The sequence below is a fragment of the Talpa occidentalis genome, unplaced genomic scaffold (genome assembly GCF_014898055.3).
Source record: "Talpa occidentalis isolate TD23 unplaced genomic scaffold, MPIMG_talOcc4v2.1 talOcc4.2, whole genome shotgun sequence".
Lineage (NCBI taxonomy): Eukaryota > Metazoa > Chordata > Mammalia > Eulipotyphla > Talpidae > Talpa > Talpa occidentalis.
The window spans coordinates 48,482,336-48,500,077 of record NW_023602073.1 but is presented as its reverse complement, the minus strand read 5'-3'; the positions used below and the strand labels follow the sequence as shown (position 1 = coordinate 48,500,077).

Below are 17,742 nucleotides of genomic sequence, written 5' to 3'. Positions count from 1 at the left end.
TGCGCTTCTGACTGTACCCAGTGCTTGTATAAATAAATAAATAAATCTTTTAAAAAAAAATAAAGATTCAATTCCTGTGTCTATTTTATTGGCATTGGGTGGTGACAGGTGGCCCAAGCTCTAGACTTCAGGTAACAGGAGCAGATAGAATGGGACTGAATCCAGTCACCTGGGGAAAAGATTCCTTTTTATTTCGTTCCTTCATAACTGCTTCTCCCATTTTATTCCCAAATCTTTAAGGGAAAGAGAGAGGAAACAGTATCTCATCCTTACTCCTCAGCCCCCACCCCAACAGATAAGCAATTTTCCACTTCTCATCCCTTTTTTAAAATGTGCCTTCTTCTGATTCATTCCACAATCTCTAGCTAGACCTGGGGATATAACTGTCCTGGTTTGTTCTCTCCTCCTTCTTAATTCTTTGGTGATTATCCTCAGAGAACTGAAAGCCTGGCACAGTGAGACTCCAGGGGCTAGAGCAAGCAGTACGAGACAGTCAACATTCACACAGTAGTGCTTCATGGAAAAATCTCTTCTTTTCCATTTATGAGTCACACCTCTTCCTGTAGGGTCAGCCCTGTGTTTCTCAAACTCAGATCTGGGCTGGGGGGGCTAGGGGTGTGTGAAGGGGGAGGGATGGAGTAAGGGATTAACAGATCCACACAGGTCTTCTCTGGGAACTGAGTCCTCTTATAAAACTTAAATTTGAGGGCCCTCCCTGATGGCCTAGGGGTTAAGTCTCAGTGCTATCACTGCCTACTGCAGCCTGAGTTCAATCCCCAGCCAGGGAGCTAACCTACATGTTGCGGCAGACCTCTCCTGTCTCGCCTGCTATTCCCCTTAGCAGTGTATTTCAGTCAATCCATCCATTCTGTTCCCCATTCTGTCTCTGGTGAATACTCCCCCTTCCTCTGGCCTGCACCCCAGTTCTTCTATGCATAAATAAATCTTTTTAAAAAATTTATAAAGTTTTCATTTTGATGGGTCTTTTCAAAAGTCAAAAAAATTTTTTTGCATGATTTGGATTGTGTTTTTAGGGGTGTCAGTGCCTGTGTTTGTTTTTATAATCAGAACTGTGAATGTCACCCAGGCTGGAGTCTGGGAGCTGGACTACTCAGTTCTTGTCTTGGTGAGGAAAGAATTCAACCTTGAAGCTAGAGTGAGGCAGAAAAACAAGAAATTTATTGTCAGATAAGGAGGAGGACAGGACATTTTGTGAAAAGACAGGGGTCCCAAGTGGGTAGCCTCTAGGGGCAAGAAGCATGGATTTATATATTTTATTTGAAATAAAGGTGGAGTTGTGGGGGGAGGGGGGAGATTAGTGCTCTGTATTGTGTCTTCTTGGATTGGCAGAATTCAAGACAGGTTCTTATCTAGTTGATTCTGGCTATCTGTGGAGCCCCGGAGCTGGGGTCTCCTTGGCCAGAGGATATCTCCTGGAATGTGCGAGGGCGCTGATCTTGGCCCATGTAGGTGTTGCTGTATGGTGCTGGGGCAACCTACAGAATGTCTTTCATTTCAGCTTGTTTCAGAGTGCTGTCTCAAGGCTAAGGCCCTAGTGGCCCTAACTAACTGCCTTCAAGCCCAACTTACTTTCTCCTTCAAAAAGATCACCTAAAGAGACAGGTAACCACTTAAATTAATTCAGTGTTTGCTTGGTTCTACTGGTTTCTTCTCTCAGCCCCACACCCCCATCCCAGGTTCAGTTCTAACTCATTCTTTTTTTTTTTAAGATTTATTTTATTTATTTATGCATACAAGAACTGGGGTATAGGCCGGAGGGGGGGAGGTGAGAGGCTTCACCAGAGACAGAGTGGGGAGCAGAAGAGGCAGATAGACTGAAATACACTACTGAGGGGAGCAGCGGGCGAGGCAAGAGAGGTCTGCTGCGCCATGGGGTTATCTCCCTGGCCAGATCGGATCGAACTCATGCTGCAGTGGCTGGTGATAGCTTGATAGCTCTGTCTTTAATCCCTGCATTACCAGGGAGACCCCACATTGTTTATTTTTTTAAGATTTATTCATATAAGAACTGGGGTGTAGCCAGAGGTGGGGGTGGGTGGGTGGGTGAGAAGATTCACCAATGACAGAGTGGGGAGCATAACAGGAGGATCTACTGAAATACACTGCTGAGGGGATCTGTGGGCAAGGCAGGAAATGTCTACTGCACCATGTGGGTCAGTTTCCTGGCTGGGGATCCAATCCATGCTGCAGCGGCTGGCAATAGCTTGACATTGCTGAGACTTTAAACCCTGCGCCACCAGGGAAGCCCCTGAAGATATCTCATCTTCAGGGAATATTCCCTAATCTCACTCCCATAGAAGCTCTCACAAGCCACCACATAAGGGCTTGTCCTCCTGGGTGAGACTGACTCTAAATGCCAAGACAGCAGGAATTGTTTCTGTCTCATTCATCTATGTATCACCAGTTCTAAGCATGTTGCCAGGAACACAGCAAGTACTCAATAAATATTTGTTAAATGAGTGAGTGGAGGAGATAACACATAAAAGAGTCTGTTGGAACTGAAACATACACACAAAAACCAATAAGAGAATGTTACAAAGCAATACATTTGTAGCAGAGTAGTTTCTTACACTTGAGAGAAACTGATCTTTGAAAGGCCATTGGAGTGGATCTCTCAGTTAAGGCACACATAATACAAATTGGCAATCTTTGGGAATTAGGGTGTAATTAAACCTAGACTTCTTTCCCTTTTCTTAGAAATCTCTGAAATGGAAAGGGGAAGAGGGAGTGAGAAAAGGTGGATTAATTTTCAACAGGAGCCCAGGAATTCCAAGAATCGCAGTATTTAGCTTAGGGGAAAGGGGATGGCAGAGGACTAAAGTTACTCTGGCACAGAACTGAGAAATAAAACTTGAGGAAAAAAGTCTAGGTTAGTGACCCCAGGCACAACAAAAAACGGGGAGAGGACGGTTTTGACACAAGTGCCTCTAATGGTGAAACTCCCTCCCCTCCTAGCTCTTTTTGCTGCCTGGGGTGCAATGGCAGGTTGTTAGAGAGCCTACTGAGGAGGGAGCCAAAGTGAGATGCTGCATGGAATTATCCTTCCCTGAATTACTGTGATGGCCCAGCCTGTGTAGGCAGCTGGACAAGCAAGGCTGAATCACAAAAGGAAGCTATGTTTATTAGGAGCAAGAGGACCAATTTTCCACCCATACACCAGTGGAGCGAGTTATACTAGTTATATATGTGAAATTAGGACAAACTGAAGGGGCACAGAGCCAGGAGAAAGGTAAGAAACTATTTAGAATCAAGTTGTTCAAAGTGTGGGCCGTGGACCGACAGCATATTTTCCAAGAGCTTGTTAGAAACTTACGGAATTGCAGGCCTCACCCCAGAGTTCCTAAATCAAAATATGCAACTTTAGGGCCTCCCTGGTGGCCAGGCGGTTGAGAGCCACACTGTGAATCTGTCTGCAGCCTCTGCAGCAAGGGTTTGACTCCCGGCCAGCCAGGGTGGGGGGTGGGGGAGGAGAAACCCACATGGCACAGCAGACCGCTCCTGTCTTGCCTGCTGCTACCTTCAGCAGTGTATTTTGTCTGCCTGTTCTTTTCCCCACCCTGTCTCTGGTGAGTCCCCTCATCCTCCTGCGCATCAGGCCTGTACCCTGGTTCTTGTATAAATAAATAAATCTTTAAAAAAATATGCAACTTTAACAATTTTCCCAGATGACATTTATGCATATTAACATTGAAAATCACTAAGTTTCTTGGGGAGGAAGAGACTGAAAGGCAATGATGAATACGAGGGGACTGGTAAGGCACTTCAGATGGCCCCCCAAGGAGAGGGTCGGTTGGGAAGAAAGAATTCTGAGACTGTATCTTGCAGCACACGGGACAGACAAGTCGAAGGAGCCCAGTGCAGCTGGGTGCCCCTAACATCGGGATAAGAACAGCACAGGTGACCTAAGGTCGTCAGGTACAGGGCCCGGCCTGCTGCGGGTACAATTCACCCCCAGCCTCATTCGCCCGGGCTCTCCAGACCTGCTCCCAGGAACCTGGCCGGCCAGACCTCGCCTCCACGGGTTCGACCCGGCCCAGTTCGGTTGCTAAGGCTTAGAGCTTCCGGGTGGCGGGTGGGGTGGGATGAAGTCACGGCCTGAAGGCGGGCTGCTAACCAGACGGCTTCCTCCCCATTGGCTGCCAGGAATTTGACTCGCTTCGCTGTCTCGCGGGTCCAGGGCGAGCTGTCAGTGTCGCCCCGCGGCCCCTCGCTCCCCCGGCCGTCCTCGTCTCCAGGAGCCCGCCTCCGAAGGCCGCCGCAGTAAGCCCTTAGCTTCGGAAGCAGAGGCGATGCCAGGGGTCCGGCAGTCGCGGCCAGGCTGGGCGCTTCGGCCGCTCGCATAGTTTTGACCCGACCGGGTGTCCGTAGTTCAGGCGGCTCCCCGCCCCGCGGCGAATTGTGGAAATTAGAGTTCTGGATCGGTTTGGGGTGGAACGGAGTTTCCAGCAGGAGAGAGGTTTTGGAGGAAAAAAAACCCAAAAACACCAATAGGATGTTAAGGGACGGGTCCCAGAACGTGCAAAAATAAGAATCCTGCTATTGGCATTGTCTTGCTTTTTTTTTTTTAGGTGCTGATCCAAACCTGATCCATCCTATTCCGACCAAGCTGTTTACCCACGGTGGAAAGGACCAGGCGGATGAATGGAGACGCCTGCAGTCAGTCCAGTGGGAGAGACGAACCCCTCTCTGCCGCGACTAGGGGGGCAAAAAACCCCGAAGAACCTTGATTCAACTACTCAGATTAGGCAGCAGCCCCAAACCCCACCTACTGAAATCCTTGAGTCGCGAGTGAGTCCAGATCCAGCCAGTCAAATTCTAGAGAATCCTCAAGGGACTGGAGAACTGGCTCCTGGACTTGAAGGAGACTCTGATAAATTTCGTGAATCAGCCAGTGGGATGCCAGAGTCCCTTCAAACTTCTGATCTGTGGCATTGCCCCGATGGGAGCTTTGTCAAGAAGATAATAATCCGTGGCCAAGGCTTGGACAAACCCAAGCTGGGCTCTGTCTGCCGGGTATTGGTTTTTGGGCTTCCTTTTGGGCCAGGGGTGCCAGAAGGCTCGATAGAGCTAACTGTGGGGTTAGGTTCATGGAGGGAGGAAACTTGGGGTGATCTCATAGAGAAATGCTTGGAGTCCATGTGTCAAGGCGAAGAGGCAGAGCTTCATCTCCCTGGGCACTCCGGGCCTCCTGTCAGGCTCACATTGGCCTCCTTCACTCAGGGGCGGGACTCCTGGGAACTGGAGGCCAGCGAAAAGGAGGCCCTGGCCAAGGAAGAACGTGCAAGGGGCACAGAATTATTTCGAGCTGGTAACCCTGAAGGGGCTGCCCGATGCTATGGACGAGCTCTTCGCCTGCTGCTGACTTTACCCCCACCTGGCTCTCCAGAACGAACTGCCCTTCACGCCAACCTGGCTGCCTGTCAGTTGCTGCTAGGACTGCCCCTTTTGGCAGCTCAGAGCTGTGACCGGGTGCTGGAGCGGGAGCCTGACCATTTAAAGGCTTTGTACCGAAGGGGCGTTGCCCAGGCTGCCCTTGGGAACCTGGACAAAGCAATTGCTGACCTCAAGAAGGTGCTGGCGTTAGACCCCCAAAACCGGGCAGCCCAGGAGGAGCTGGGAAAGGTGATCATTAAGGCCAAGAAACAGGATGAAGGGCTGGCTCAGGGTCTGCGCAAGATGTTTGGCTGATTAAAATTTAAACCGTAAAAGAGACAGGAGCCTGTGAATTGTGGTCTGTGCTGTGAGATTTTGGGGGTGACTCGAGAGGGAGGGTTTCAGCCTATAACCCATTCCCAGCTTCTGTATTCTTACAGGAGGTAGCAATGATCTCGGTGTGCCTCTTTTCTTTTTTCTCATTAAAAATCCATATGGGTCACGTATACTACGTTTTGAGGGGCTATCCATCTCTGAAGATGTCTAGAAGTTACCTAAACGTCTAAATTTAGGAGTAGCTGGGGGAGATGGGGGCCCTTTAAATGCTGAGAACTACATTTCCCAAGCTCTCTAGCGCCGAGTCCGGCTTGGCGCATGCGCAAAGGTAGCAGCCCGTACTGGGGAAGCGCTTGCCGCCTCCTGCCGTGCTCCCATTGGCCCGGCCTGTACGGCCGCCTCTTCTATTGATTCATGTGCTCAGCACCTAGTTTTCTTACTGGTCGGTAGGGCTTCCGGGACGCCCCCACTTTTTCAAGAGTCAACTGATTAGTTGACGGGGAGAGGCGGGCCTTGGGAACAGTCTCATGGTTGGGGGGGGGGGGGGGGAAAGATGGCGGAGCTGATGCTCCTCAGCGAGATTGCGGACCCGACGCGTTTTTTCACCGACAACTTGCTGAGCCCGGAGGACTGGGGTCTGCGGCGCGGGGCCTGGGGGAGGGGAGAGGGGGCTGTAGCATGCAGTGCTCCTGAGGCACTCGGGAACGAAGCAGCGGCCCAAAGAGGGAGGCTGGGCAGATACGGAATCCATCATCCAAAGGAGGGCGGAGCAGGGGGTTTCGTTGTGTTTTGGGGGTGATGCAGGAGTTGGGGAAGACCTCCACCCCATGCGGAAACGTCTAGTTGTTCCGGGGTCGGAGAGGGAGGGCCTGAAATTCTTTGGCTGTTCGCATCACTTTTCAAGTGGGCGGGCGGTGGGTCTGGCTGAGCCGAGCCAATGAGGAATGGGGTGAGGCCTGTGTGTGGATCTGTAAGCTGCATCGCCACGACCCCTCTGACACGCCGCATCTCTTGCAGACAGCACCTTGTACACTGGCCTAGATGAAGTGGCCGACGAGCAGGCGCAACTTTTCCGTTGTCCGGAGCAAGATGTCCCGGTATTGTACCCCCAGCCCTGTCTTAGTGGGTGGGAGTGGTCCCAGAACCAGGACTCATCCCCAGGTCAGAGCTCATTTGGAGCCACCCCTTTTCCCTCACATTCCTGCAGTCTAATATTCTCCCCTATTCAGTTTGGCAGCAGCTCCTTGGACGTGGGGATGGATGTCAGCCCCCCTGAGCCCCCGTGGGACTCCCTGCCTATCTTCCCAGGTAAGATCCTTTGACTCCCTCATCCTCCCGGAAGCCCTCATTTCCCCCTGTTTCCCAGGAGCTACATAGCTACCCCTATCCTCATATCTTCTCCATTTGAGTGCCTGCGTGCTCCTGCCTCTAACCCCTTACATGCATTTCTTCTCCCTTGCCCTGGTGAGGAGTGCCCACCCCCAGGTCCTTTAGACTCTTGTCAGACTCTGATTCCTGGTTCTTTTCTTTTCTTTCTTTCTTTTTTTAATATTTATTTATTTATGCATACAAGAGCTGGGGTTCAGGCCAGAGGTGCAGGGGGTGAGAGGATTCACAGAGACAGAGTGGGGAGCAGAACAGGCAGATCCACTGAAATACACTGTTGAGTGGAGCAGCAGGTGAGACAGGAGAGGGCTGCTGCACCATGAGAGTCACCTCCCTGGCTGGGGATCGAACTCGTGCTGTAGTGGATGCGGATAGTTTCGTAGTGCAGACACTTGCCTCTTCCCCCACCAGGGAGGCCCCTTCCTGGTTACTTTCTAACCCCCTTTTTTTTTTCAGATCTTCAGGTGAAGTCTGAGCCATCTTCTCCCTGCTCTTCCTCCTCTCTCAGCTCAGAATCATCACATCTTTCTACAGAGCCCACCAGCCAGGTAAGAGAGCCATCTCACGCCTGCTCTGTGGCAGGGATTCTGCTCCATTTCCTTCAGCCTGAGGTGGTGAGGAAATGATTTGTATGCGATGAGTCATGTGGGGGCTTCTTCCCTGCTTTGCCATTTCTTTAATATCCTCATTTGCTACACCTCCACTCTGGTTGTCTAGAAAGAAGATGAAGTCTTTAATATAAAGAGCTATGTGGTAGCCGAGGTGGGGTGAGAGGAAGAGAGTTGTTAACTACTGGGAATTTTGCAACTGTTCTTGACTAAATTGCCTACTTGAAGGCAATATTTGAAATTATGAGACTTCACCAACCTTCTCAGGATTAAAGCAGAAAGAACAACGGTCCAGAGATAGCTCAGGGAGATGCTGATGATTTCTAAACTCTAATGTTTTTGTTCTTGCACCTATTCTCAACACCTCCCTTATTTTCTTTCCTTTCTTACCCCTCCTGCCTCACCCCAACTCTCACCCAGGCCTCTGGCTCAGGGGATGTGCTGGTTGTGAAGACAGAATCCTTGGAACCCCCACTCTGCCTCCTGGGAGATGATCCAACATTCCCATTTGAAACTGTCCAGATCAATGTGGGCCCCGCCTCTGATGATCCTTCAGGTAAGAACAGCCACCCACTGTCCTCAGACTTCTATCAGGGCAGAGAGAGGGTGTGTGTGTGTGCAGTTGTGTGTAGACAGGTCAGGGGCTGCAGGCAGCAGGACAGGAGGGAAAGGTGGGAGGGGAAATGGCAGATAACCAGGAGAAGCCTGGAGAGGGAGGGAGGATTATAGGAAACCATAGCCAGGGGAGCACTGAAGAAATGGGGATGGTTTTTCTTTCTGTTTCTTGTTTTTAGTGTCCTGTTGTGTGATTTAATCTTCTGTTGCTTTGCATTTATTTTTGAATATTTATTTTTATTTATGCATATAAGAAATGGGGTATAGGCCAGAGGTGCAGGAGGTGAGAGGATTCACCAGGGAGCAGAACAGGCAGATCTACTGAAATACACTTCTGAGGGGAGCAATGGGCAGACGAGACAGGAGAGGTCTGCTGCACCTTGTGGGTTAGCTCCCTGCCTAGGGATCGAACTCATGCCACAGTGGCTGGCAATAGCTTGATAGTACTGAGACTTTAACCCCTGCACTACCAGGGAGGTCCTGCTTTGCATTTTAAAAAAAAACATGGACATTTCAGGGCATATTATTTGTGTTACTTTTACCCTCCCCCCCATGATATACTATAAAATTTTTCCAAATTATAAAATCTCAAAATTATAAAAAGAACCTTGACTCTACATAAAGAAAGGAAGCATCAAAAAAGAAATGAAAGTAAAGCTAAAAAAAAGCATTTACTTTCTTATTCTTAATTGATTTAACATAATAGTTGTTTTAAAATTGTGTATACTGTATTCAATTGTGTATTCAATTGTGCATTCAATTGTGTATACTGTATAAGTGTATATACACTTATGTATATTTACGAGTAAGTGAAATTAGTGACGGCAATAATACAAGAGACAGGAGGAAGAATTAGGAATATTTTGCTATTTTAAGGTATTTGCAGTACCCGTGAAGTAGTATGTGTTATTTGAAAGTAAATTTGCACTTATTGTAAATGTATAGTACTGGGGAAAAGAATTCAAACATATGGAAAAATCAGAATACCGTTTATTTAACTCCCAATTCTACAGCTAACATTGTTTGTTTTTAAGCATTATTAGATTTATTTACTCTGATGTGTTTATTCAGTAAACATTTATTGAGCACCACTCCATGCCAGACACTAGACAGGGTCCTGGGGATGCAAAGTTGGGAATCCAGGATGGTGGGGGGAGAAAGACAGGTCCCAGTCAGCCCAGGTGTGGTCATTCTAGCATAGAGATGATCACAGGGACCCATGAAAGCACTTAAGAGAGGGCGTCTTATTCCGCTGGGACTGGATCAGGCATGGTGCTCCTGGAGGAAGGGTTTCCTGAGCTGAGTTTTGAAGTACATGTGGAAATTAGCCAGAAGAGTGCGGTGACAGGCGTGTATGTGTTAAGAACCTGCATCTCTTCAGAGTGGATGTGGGGAGGGGTTGGGGATGGTAAGCAGCTGCAGTCTGCTGGACCAGGTGGCGACTCTGCTAAGGGACTCATAGTTTTTAATCCTGTGGGCACTCGGGAGGCTTGGAAAGATCAAGCAGGACAGCAATATGATTAGGAAGATGACTGGTAGCAGAGCAGAGAGTGGTGGCTGAGAGATAGGATTTGAGACAGGAGCGGGAGGATGAGGAAGTGACTCATGCAGTTAGTCAAATAAGATATTTGGGTGCGAGTTTGAAGGTTGGGTGTATATATGACAGCAGGATTTGAGTGTTTCTCTTGGTGGTCCTGCTCAACTTCCCCTCGGCACATAAGTTCAGCCTGGACAACACTTAGTAATTGTTGCCTCTAAAGAGAACTGTCACCGTGCGTGGCATGCGTCACCATGCACTCAGCAGTCCAGGGACCCCCAGGCAGACTACAGAGGGTGACAGACAGAAGTGTGGAGTCTTTCATTTGTATAGAGTGGATTCGTCACAAACTTACCAAGTCAGTGAAATTCCAGATAAAGTGTTTCAGCCTCCACCTGCAGCTTGTGAAAAGTATGGTAGGGATCAGCAGCACCCTCATAAATTGCAAATTGTTGCCAGAATAAAAAGTACAAAAAGATGTCCATTGGGGAAAAAGATATAATAGAGATGCTTGGGTTAGAAGCAGCAAATACTCCTCGAGTTCATAGGAATGTCCCTTCAGTGAATGCAAAACTGAAAGTAGTTAAACATTTTATGAGAATTCAGCCCCTGAAATTGCCACAAGGACTTCCTCCAGAGGACATAGTAACACGTGTCTCAAGAGCACTGGGGAATTAGTAGTGGGATGTCCCTTAAACTCTCTGGGCCACAAGGCAATTAAGGCCTAATGCCAGAGCAATTTCACATTAAAAAATCCAAGTCATTTTTATTTAAAGATGGTGAGAAAGTGTTTTCACTAAAATGTAATTTAAATAGCAATAAACAACAAAAAGATATTTGGATGCCATGAAGAAGGCAGAAAGAATGCAGTAGAATGGATGAGTTGCAGTAATCCCCTGGGCATTGGAGGGAGGGAAGGGGAGGAGGGAATGCCTGAGCTTCTGGCTAGCGTTTCCATCCAGTGGGTGAGGGTACCTTTCATTGGGTAGAGACTGCAAGAACTGGGGACGGTGATGAATTTAGAGCTGAGCTTATGATTGTTGATTTCAAAGTACCTTCTGGGTGTCCTGGCACTGCCTCACTTTGGTTAAACTTCAACCAGAAGCTGAAAGGCAGGGGAGCCCAGTGAGGCATTCCATACATGTTTTCTTCTCGGGCAGGGGAAGGTGAAGAGTGGATTTAGAGGGACAAGCAGATCCTCTCCAGTACGTTATCAAAAGTTGAAAATGAGGACAAAATAAGGATTGAAAAGTCCTTAATAGCGGAAAGATCGACATCAATTTTTCAAAGGATAGGGTTATTGGAATCAGATTTTCCCCTGCTAATTGGGTGTTTTTTGAGGGCCTGTACTTTACCCATCACTTTTATAGGCATGTGGCCTAAGACAGAGTCCTTGATTTTGGGGAATCTCATGAGAGCCATAACAGATAATTAAAAGCTCAAATAGTGGTCGCCTCTGAGGAGGAAGGGACCTGGGTGACAGGTGGGCAGGAAGGGAAGGAGATTCACTTTTCACTAAATTTTCCTTTGTGGTTTTTTTTTTAAAGATTTATTTTTATTTATGCATAAATAAAAACTGGGGTGTAGGCCAGAGTTGCGGGGGCGTGGAGGGTAAGGGGATTTACCAGAGACAGAGTGGGGAGCAGAACAGGCAGATCTACTGAAATGCACTGCTAGGGCGAGTAGCAGGCGAGACAGGAGAGGTCTGCTGCGCCATGTGGGTTGCTCCCTGGCCGGCTGGGAATCGAACTCGTGCTACAGTGGCTGGCTACAGCTTGATAGCGTTATCTTCAACCCCTGCGCCACCAGGGAGGCCCGCCGGTTTGAAACTTTAAAATAGCAATGTTGGAATTAGATAATCGCCTACCAAATGAGTGATATGGACCAGACGTAGTATAGACTGTTTGCCTTTGGGTTGAATCTGGGCCTTGGATGGGTTTTATTTCACTTACTTGCAGACTAGCAAGTCTTAAAGTAGGGGTAGCAGAGTCCACAAAGGCTTAGCGCTGACTGAGACTTACAGTTTGGTGCTGAGAGTAGGAAGGGAATTTGTGTGAAGGGACAAGCTGTGAGCCCTGTTTCCAGGCAGTTGAATTTAGGCAAGTGAGAATGGAAGTGACCAGCAGGTAGCTTGGGAGTCAGGATCAAGGCACAGTGGGGCAGGCAAGGGTTGAGGTGCAGATTTGGCGTGGTTAGCATGGAGCTCTGTGATAGCACTGGGCCAGGATGAGGTGAGATCCAGCAAGTTAGGAGCATGGGTCTATATGAATGCCATAGACAGCTCCCTTTGCCTGGGCCTCTTCTTTGTGAGTGGACTAGCTCTCTGAGGAAAAAAGAAGGAAAGCAGAAGCCTTGAGGAAACCTGAGCAGTGGTGCAAAAAATGGAAAGAGCCCTGTAGAAAAAGGAAGTCCTGGGTTAAGAGCTCCATGGCTTCTCCTTCTGTACCTCCTGCCTAGGGCCACAATAGTTCTGTGTTCAGGTACAAGGAGAAATGACCGTGTCTCCAAGATCCCCACCTTAACCCTTTTCTCCTTCAGTGTTTATCTAATACCCAGCTTTTTGTTTCATCCTGCCATCCCACAGATGTCCAGACCAAGGTAGAACCTGTCTCTCCATGTTCTTCCATCAACTCTGAGGCTTCCCTGCTCTCAGCAGAGTCCCCCAACCAGGTGAGCATCAACCCCTCTTCCTCCTTGCAGGCACTCCAGGGAGTTCCTCCTCACTCTAAAGGTATGACAGCTTTCTCTTCAGCTCCTCCTCAGCACTCTCCCTGACTCACCTATCTTCTGGAATGCCCCACATAGGCCTTCACAGGAGAAGAGGTGCTGGAAGTGAAGACAGAGTCCCCATCCCCTCAAGGGTGTCTCCTGTGGGATGTGCCAGGTCCCCCGCCTGGAGCTGTCCAGATCAGCATGGGCCCTTCCCCTGATGGCTCCTCAGGTAATTGGGACCTGCCCCCTGGTGGCTCCTCAGGTAATTCCCAGGCTCCCACACCTGGGAAACCTGGCAAGATGTCTGTATTCTCGACATTCTCTCCTTCCTTTTACTTTTCTTCAGGCAAAGCCCTGCCCTCCCGGAAGCCAGCGCTGCAGCCCAAACCTGTGGTGATAACCACTGTCCCTCTGCCACCCAGAACTGTGCCTCCCAGCACCACTGTCCTTTTGCAGCCTCTTGTCCAGCCACCCCCAGGTACTGAAGAAGGAGAAGGGCTGGATTGACCTTATCAGGGAGCCCCCAGCTGTTGGGTTAGGTGCCCAAACGTGGGTGTGGATACAAACACCTCACCTGACTTATAGCTTTCTGACTTCCTCCTCTTGCTTACTTGCCCAGTATCTCCAGTTGTCCTCATCCAAGGTGCTATTCAGGTCCAGCCTGAGGGGCCAACCCCCACTGCTCCTCGGCCTGAGAGGAAGAGCATTGTTCCAGCTCCTATGCCTGGGAACACCTGCCCCCCTGAAGTGGATGTGAGTATGGGGGAGGGGAGGAGTAGGGTCCTGTCATGGGAAGAGAAGAGGAAAGTCCGTCATGGGCGAGAACTGTGGGATGATAAGGGAGCAAAAAGTGAGGAAGCAGGGCCTCCCTGGTGGCACAGGGAGCTATCCGCAGCAGTCTCTGCAGCACAAGTTTGATCCCTAGCTGGCCAAGGAGCTACCCACATGGTACAGCAGACCTCTCCTATCTTGCCTGCTGCTCCCCTAAGCAGTATATATCAGTCAGTCCGCCTGTTCTGCTCCCCACTCTGGCTCTGGTGACTCCCCACCCCCCAGCATCTCTGGCCTGTACCCGTTCTTGTATGTATAAAGGAATAAATCTTAAAAAAAAAAGGGTGAGGAAGCACCCTGGTCCTGAAGGTCAGAGCGGACCCCTGAGTAGATGAGGAGACACTCTGTTGTTGGCTATCACTGCAAATGGAGACATCAGTGTGGTCTCAAAGGCAAGGGAGCCATATTGTGTTGCAAGAGGGAGGCTGCTTCCTATGGGAGTACCGCGTGAACTGTTGTGTAATGACAGCAAGGGTAAATTCAGAGGCCTAGAAAAGAGAATCAAGAAGGAAGACTCTACCCAGGAAAGGAACTGAGGTTCCACCAGGAACCGGGATGGAGGAAATTCCTTCTCTAGCCTAACTTCTCTGAGATTTGAGAGGAGCAGGGATTGGTGGAGAGAAGGGTTCCTTCTCTGAAATGTTTTAGCAGTAAAGAAAAACCCCTCTGACTGTGGGGTGGCGGTCAGGAAAGCCAGAGTGACTCGTGAGCTTTGGGGAAGAGGTCCCTGGAATTGGGGGTGTGCTTCCCCTCTCAGCCACCCTTCATTCTCCTTCTGACCCTCTGGGTGCCTAGGCAAAGCTGCTGAAGCGGCAGCAGCGAATGATCAAGAACCGGGAGTCAGCCTGCCAGTCCCGAAGGAAGAAGAAAGAGTACCTGCAAGGACTGGAGGCACGGCTGCAGGCCGTGCTGGCTGACAACCAGCAGCTCCGCCGGGAGAATGCTGCCCTCCGGCGGCGGCTGGAGGCCCTACTGGCCGAGGTTAGCTGGCCTCCTTGGGAGACCTGCAGGAATAAGGGACCCTTGAAGAATAGGGGACTCAGCCTTTCTTTTATTTCTTCTTCCCCTTAGAACAGCGAGCTCAAGCTAGGGTCCGGAAACAGGAAGGTGGTCTGCATCATGGTCTTCCTACTCTTCATTGCCTTCAACTTTGGGCCTGTCAGGTGAGCCCTTTCTGCCTTCCCAGAACCTTCCAGATGAAGCCCACCCTCACAGCTGCCTGATTTCCTGCTTTAGCCATCTCAGCCCCTTTTATCCCACTGACGTTTGGACACCACTGGGGTCCTTAGCACCAGTATGTCTCCATCCTGTCCCTTCTTGTCCCATCGTTTCTCTCAAATGATATGCCCTGGTATAGAGGACAATGATAACTTTGATAAAAATAGTGATCAGTAAGTACTTGCTGAGTTTGAGGCTCTAGGTCAAGCGGTTTCCTGGCCCCATGAAGTAGGCGCGGCTCTCATTCCCACCTGACAGATGGACAGAGTCCATCTGGTAGAGCGGACTGGAGCCCTTGCTCTTAAACAGCCCCTTGATGAAGCTGGAGTTTTTCCTTACGCTCTGTCTTTGACTGCAGCATCAGCGAGCCGCCTCTGGCTCCTGCCTCTCCTCGCATGAGCGGAGAGGAGCTGAGGCCCCGGCGACACCTGCTGGAGTTCTCAGCGCAAGAGCCAGTTCATGGAGTTGAGGACCTGCAGGGCTCTTCCCCAGTCCCCGAGGAGCCCCAGCTCAGTCCCACTGGCCAACCAAGTTTCAGGTGAGAAGAGGATTTGCTCTCACTTGGGGGTGCTGAGGCTGTGTGATCCCTAGAAGTTACTTTTTCTTTTTGAGGAGAGCCAGAGTTGCTCTCTTGCTGTCGCTACCATCTCCATTGTCCGGTCATTGCCTCCTCCCTGCATATCCCAGGAACCTGACGGCCTTCCCAGGGGGTTCCAAGGAGCTGCTGCTAAGAGACCTGGACCAGCTCTTCCTCGCCTCTGACTGCCGGCACTTCAACCGAACTGAGTCCCTGAGGTGTGGGGGAGTCACAGCTGGTGCTTCTTCCCTGTCATCCGAGGCCCCTCCACAGACTGCCTGGCTGTCATGTGCCGAAGCGCCAGCTCTCCCTGCCTCTCTTCTCCCTCCTGTGTGTGGGTGAGGACCATGAAGGTCTTGGCCCAACTCAGAGATGTTACCCCTTCTCTTTTTCCCCAGGCTTGCTGATGAGCTGAGTGGCTGGGTCCAGCGCCACCAGAGAGGCCGGCGGAAGACCCCCCAGAGAGTCCAAGAGCGACAGGTAGGAGGGGATGCTGGCTAAGGAGGGCCACCTGAAGCCAAGGGCTAAGAGTCTTGGGGATTTTGAGTGGACGTCTCATGGAGGCTTGAGCCATTGTTTGTAGGACGTGGAAAGGTGGGTGTGAGGTGGCATCAACTTCCAGGGGCTGTCTGTCTCTCCCTTTTCCCTTCACCCTCTTCAAATCCTTAGATACTTCTCCTTCCAGAAGTCTCAGCTACGGAAGAAGCCGCCTCCAGTTAAGACAGTCCCCACCCAACCCCTCGGCCCCCCAGAAAGGTGAGTTGGGGGCTCACCTCATTTGCTTATTTGAATATAGGGCTCCCCTCATTTGCTTATTTGCAGGAGGTTCCTCTTGAAAAAGTTGTCCTTGCTTGTCACTGCCATCAGTGGTGTTGGCCTCCCGCATCCATGGGGCATCTCCTGTCTTGTTTTCTTTCATCTTCTTTCCCTGTCCCCAGTTTGACCTGGACACTGGGCTTAGTTCCTCCCAAATCCTGTTTCCCTACCTGCCTAGGGATTCTTTGGGTCAGCTACAGCTGTATCGCCACCCAGACCGTTCACAGCCGGAGTTCCTGGATGCAATTGACCGACGGGAAGACACATTTTATGTTGTCTCTTTCCGAAGGGTGAGTTCCTCCTCCCTGCCCCATCCTATCAGCCTGGGCATCCCAGCAGTCTGTCTGTCCTCAGGTTGAGGTTGTGGAGTAGGACCAGGACAGGTCTGGTATCATTTCCTGACCCTCCTGGCCTGGGCCCTCTGTTTCCCAGGACCACTTGCTGCTCCCAGCCATCAGCCACAATAAGACCTCTCGGCCTAAAATGTCCCTGGTGATGCCCGCCATGGCTCCCAATGGTAATTCTTTCCCTGCTGGGTGTGGGGTGGGGTCCTGAAATTGAGGAAGTGGGAGTTCCACTAGGGAGATGCAGCATGAGCTGTTGGGAGAGAGATGGGGAGAGGTGTGGGGCCTTGCAGAGAGACCTAGATGAGATGAGAGGAGCAGGAAACAGGTAGAGAGAAGAACGAAATGCAGGGAATGAGGCCCAGGGATGAGGACGAGGCCCGGGGTCCTCCCTCACTGAAGGTGCTTGGGTGGGTGCTGGGCAGAGGGGCCGTGGGAACTTGGTAGACTCTCACTCCATTTTTTTCTCTTGTGTTCTCTTCTGTGACCTCCCCGCTACCATGGCCCTTTCATCCCTGCTCACCTTCACGTCTCTGACCCTCCACCCTACCTGCCCTCCCTTCTTCCTTAACTTTCCCCTTCTTCCAGAAACCCTGTCAGGCCGGGGCCCTCCGGGGGACTATGAGGAGATGATGCAGATCGAGTGCGAGGTCATGGACACCAGGGTGATTCACATCAAGACCTCCACAGTGCCCCCCTCGCTCCGAAAACAGCCATCCTCGACCCCCGGCAATGCCACTGGTGGCCCCTTGCCAGCTTCTGCAGCCAGCCAGGTCCCGCGGGCGGCCCGTCAGCCCCTCTACCTCAATCATCCCTGACCTCTAGACTCACACTGATTTAGCTGGGGGGCGGGGGGCGGGGCGGGCAGGTGGGACTGTTTCTGATTTCCCTGGTTCCTAAGCTTGGGGCACTTAGTAAGGGAAAGACAGGGTGAGGGGCTAAGCACTTACTTGGTGGTGAGGGGGGTTCACCTCTCTTTTCACCCTCTTTTGGAATATAGGGCTCCCCTCATTTCTGTGAACCCCCCAGTTCCTGCTTCTTTCTTTGAGGGTATCGAGTGAGGTTAAATTTTAGGGTATACACTCTAATCATTTGTTTTTCTGTTTGGGGGGTGGAGGTGGGAATTTAGTCCCCAGGCGGGACAGGGAGATTTTTACATTTTGGAGCCAGCTACTGGAAGTCAGGAGGAGTGTTGGAGAGAGACTAGGTTTCTCTCTGTGTGTGCGTACACCTTCTTTTTATTATTAAATAAACATCTTGAAGGGAGTTAAAGGAATGGTGGCTGTCTTCCTGCTGTGAGGGGGCGTCTGGGGGAAAGTGACTTCTCTAGGGCCCATGTCAAAGAACCAGCCACTGAAGACAGAGCTG

General features: G+C 50.5%; 2 protein-coding genes across 5 annotated transcripts; both read left to right on the top strand.

Annotated features, from left to right (window-relative positions):
• The first annotated feature begins 4,154 nt into the window (after window positions 1–4,154).
• Window positions 4,155–5,733, top strand: FKBPL (FKBP prolyl isomerase like). Of its 2 annotated transcripts, none has more exons than XM_037520844.2 (2): window positions 4,155–4,281; window positions 4,590–5,733. In XM_037520844.2, the coding sequence occupies exon 2, from the start codon at window positions 4,663–4,665 to the stop codon at window positions 5,707–5,709; it is 1,047 nt and encodes a 348-aa protein (XP_037376741.1). In that variant the 5' UTR covers window positions 4,155–4,281; window positions 4,590–4,662; the 3' UTR covers window positions 5,710–5,733. The 2 variants fall into 2 exon arrangements, with proteins under 2 accessions (XP_037376741.1, XP_037376742.1); XM_037520845.2 differs by lacking the exon at window positions 4,155–4,281 and adding an exon at window positions 4,380–4,477.
• Window positions 5,734–6,260: 527 nt separating this feature from the next.
• Window positions 6,261–17,669, top strand: ATF6B (activating transcription factor 6 beta). Of its 3 annotated transcripts, none has more exons than XM_037519445.2 (18): window positions 6,261–6,365; window positions 6,748–6,827; window positions 6,960–7,038; window positions 7,573–7,664; window positions 8,145–8,280; window positions 12,461–12,546; window positions 12,682–12,817; window positions 12,935–13,066; window positions 13,208–13,341; window positions 14,215–14,400; window positions 14,491–14,582; window positions 14,996–15,175; window positions 15,325–15,432; window positions 15,613–15,694; window positions 15,903–15,970; window positions 16,209–16,320; window positions 16,463–16,547; window positions 16,963–17,669. In XM_037519445.2, exons 1-18 carry the CDS (start codon window positions 6,284–6,286, stop codon window positions 17,190–17,192), a joined length of 2,100 nt encoding a protein of 699 aa, XP_037375342.1. In that variant the 5' UTR covers window positions 6,261–6,283; the 3' UTR covers window positions 17,193–17,669. The 3 variants fall into 3 exon arrangements, with proteins under 3 accessions (XP_037375342.1, XP_037375341.1, XP_037375343.1); XM_037519444.2 differs by having other exon boundaries at window positions 15,900–15,970; XM_037519446.2 differs by lacking the exon at window positions 15,325–15,432 and having other exon boundaries at window positions 15,900–15,970.
• The last annotated feature ends 73 nt before the right edge of the window (window positions 17,670–17,742 follow it).

Bases quoted from the DNA above. Each gene is read 5' to 3' on its own strand.
- FKBPL (XM_037520844.2), top strand. From the start codon at position 4,663: ATGGAGACGCCTGCAGTCAGTCCAGTGGGAGAGACGAACCCCTCTCTG.
- ATF6B (XM_037519444.2), top strand. From the start codon at position 6,284: ATGGCGGAGCTGATGCTCCTCAGCGAGATTGCGGACCCGACGCGTTTT. The intron at 7,039-7,572 runs GTAAGATCCTTT...TTTTTTTTTCAG, and splicing joins CTCCCTGCCTATCTTCCCAG to ATCTTCAGGTGAAGTCTGAG. The intron at 14,401-14,490 runs GTTAGCTGGCCT...TCTTCCCCTTAG, and splicing joins TGGAGGCCCTACTGGCCGAG to AACAGCGAGCTCAAGCTAGG.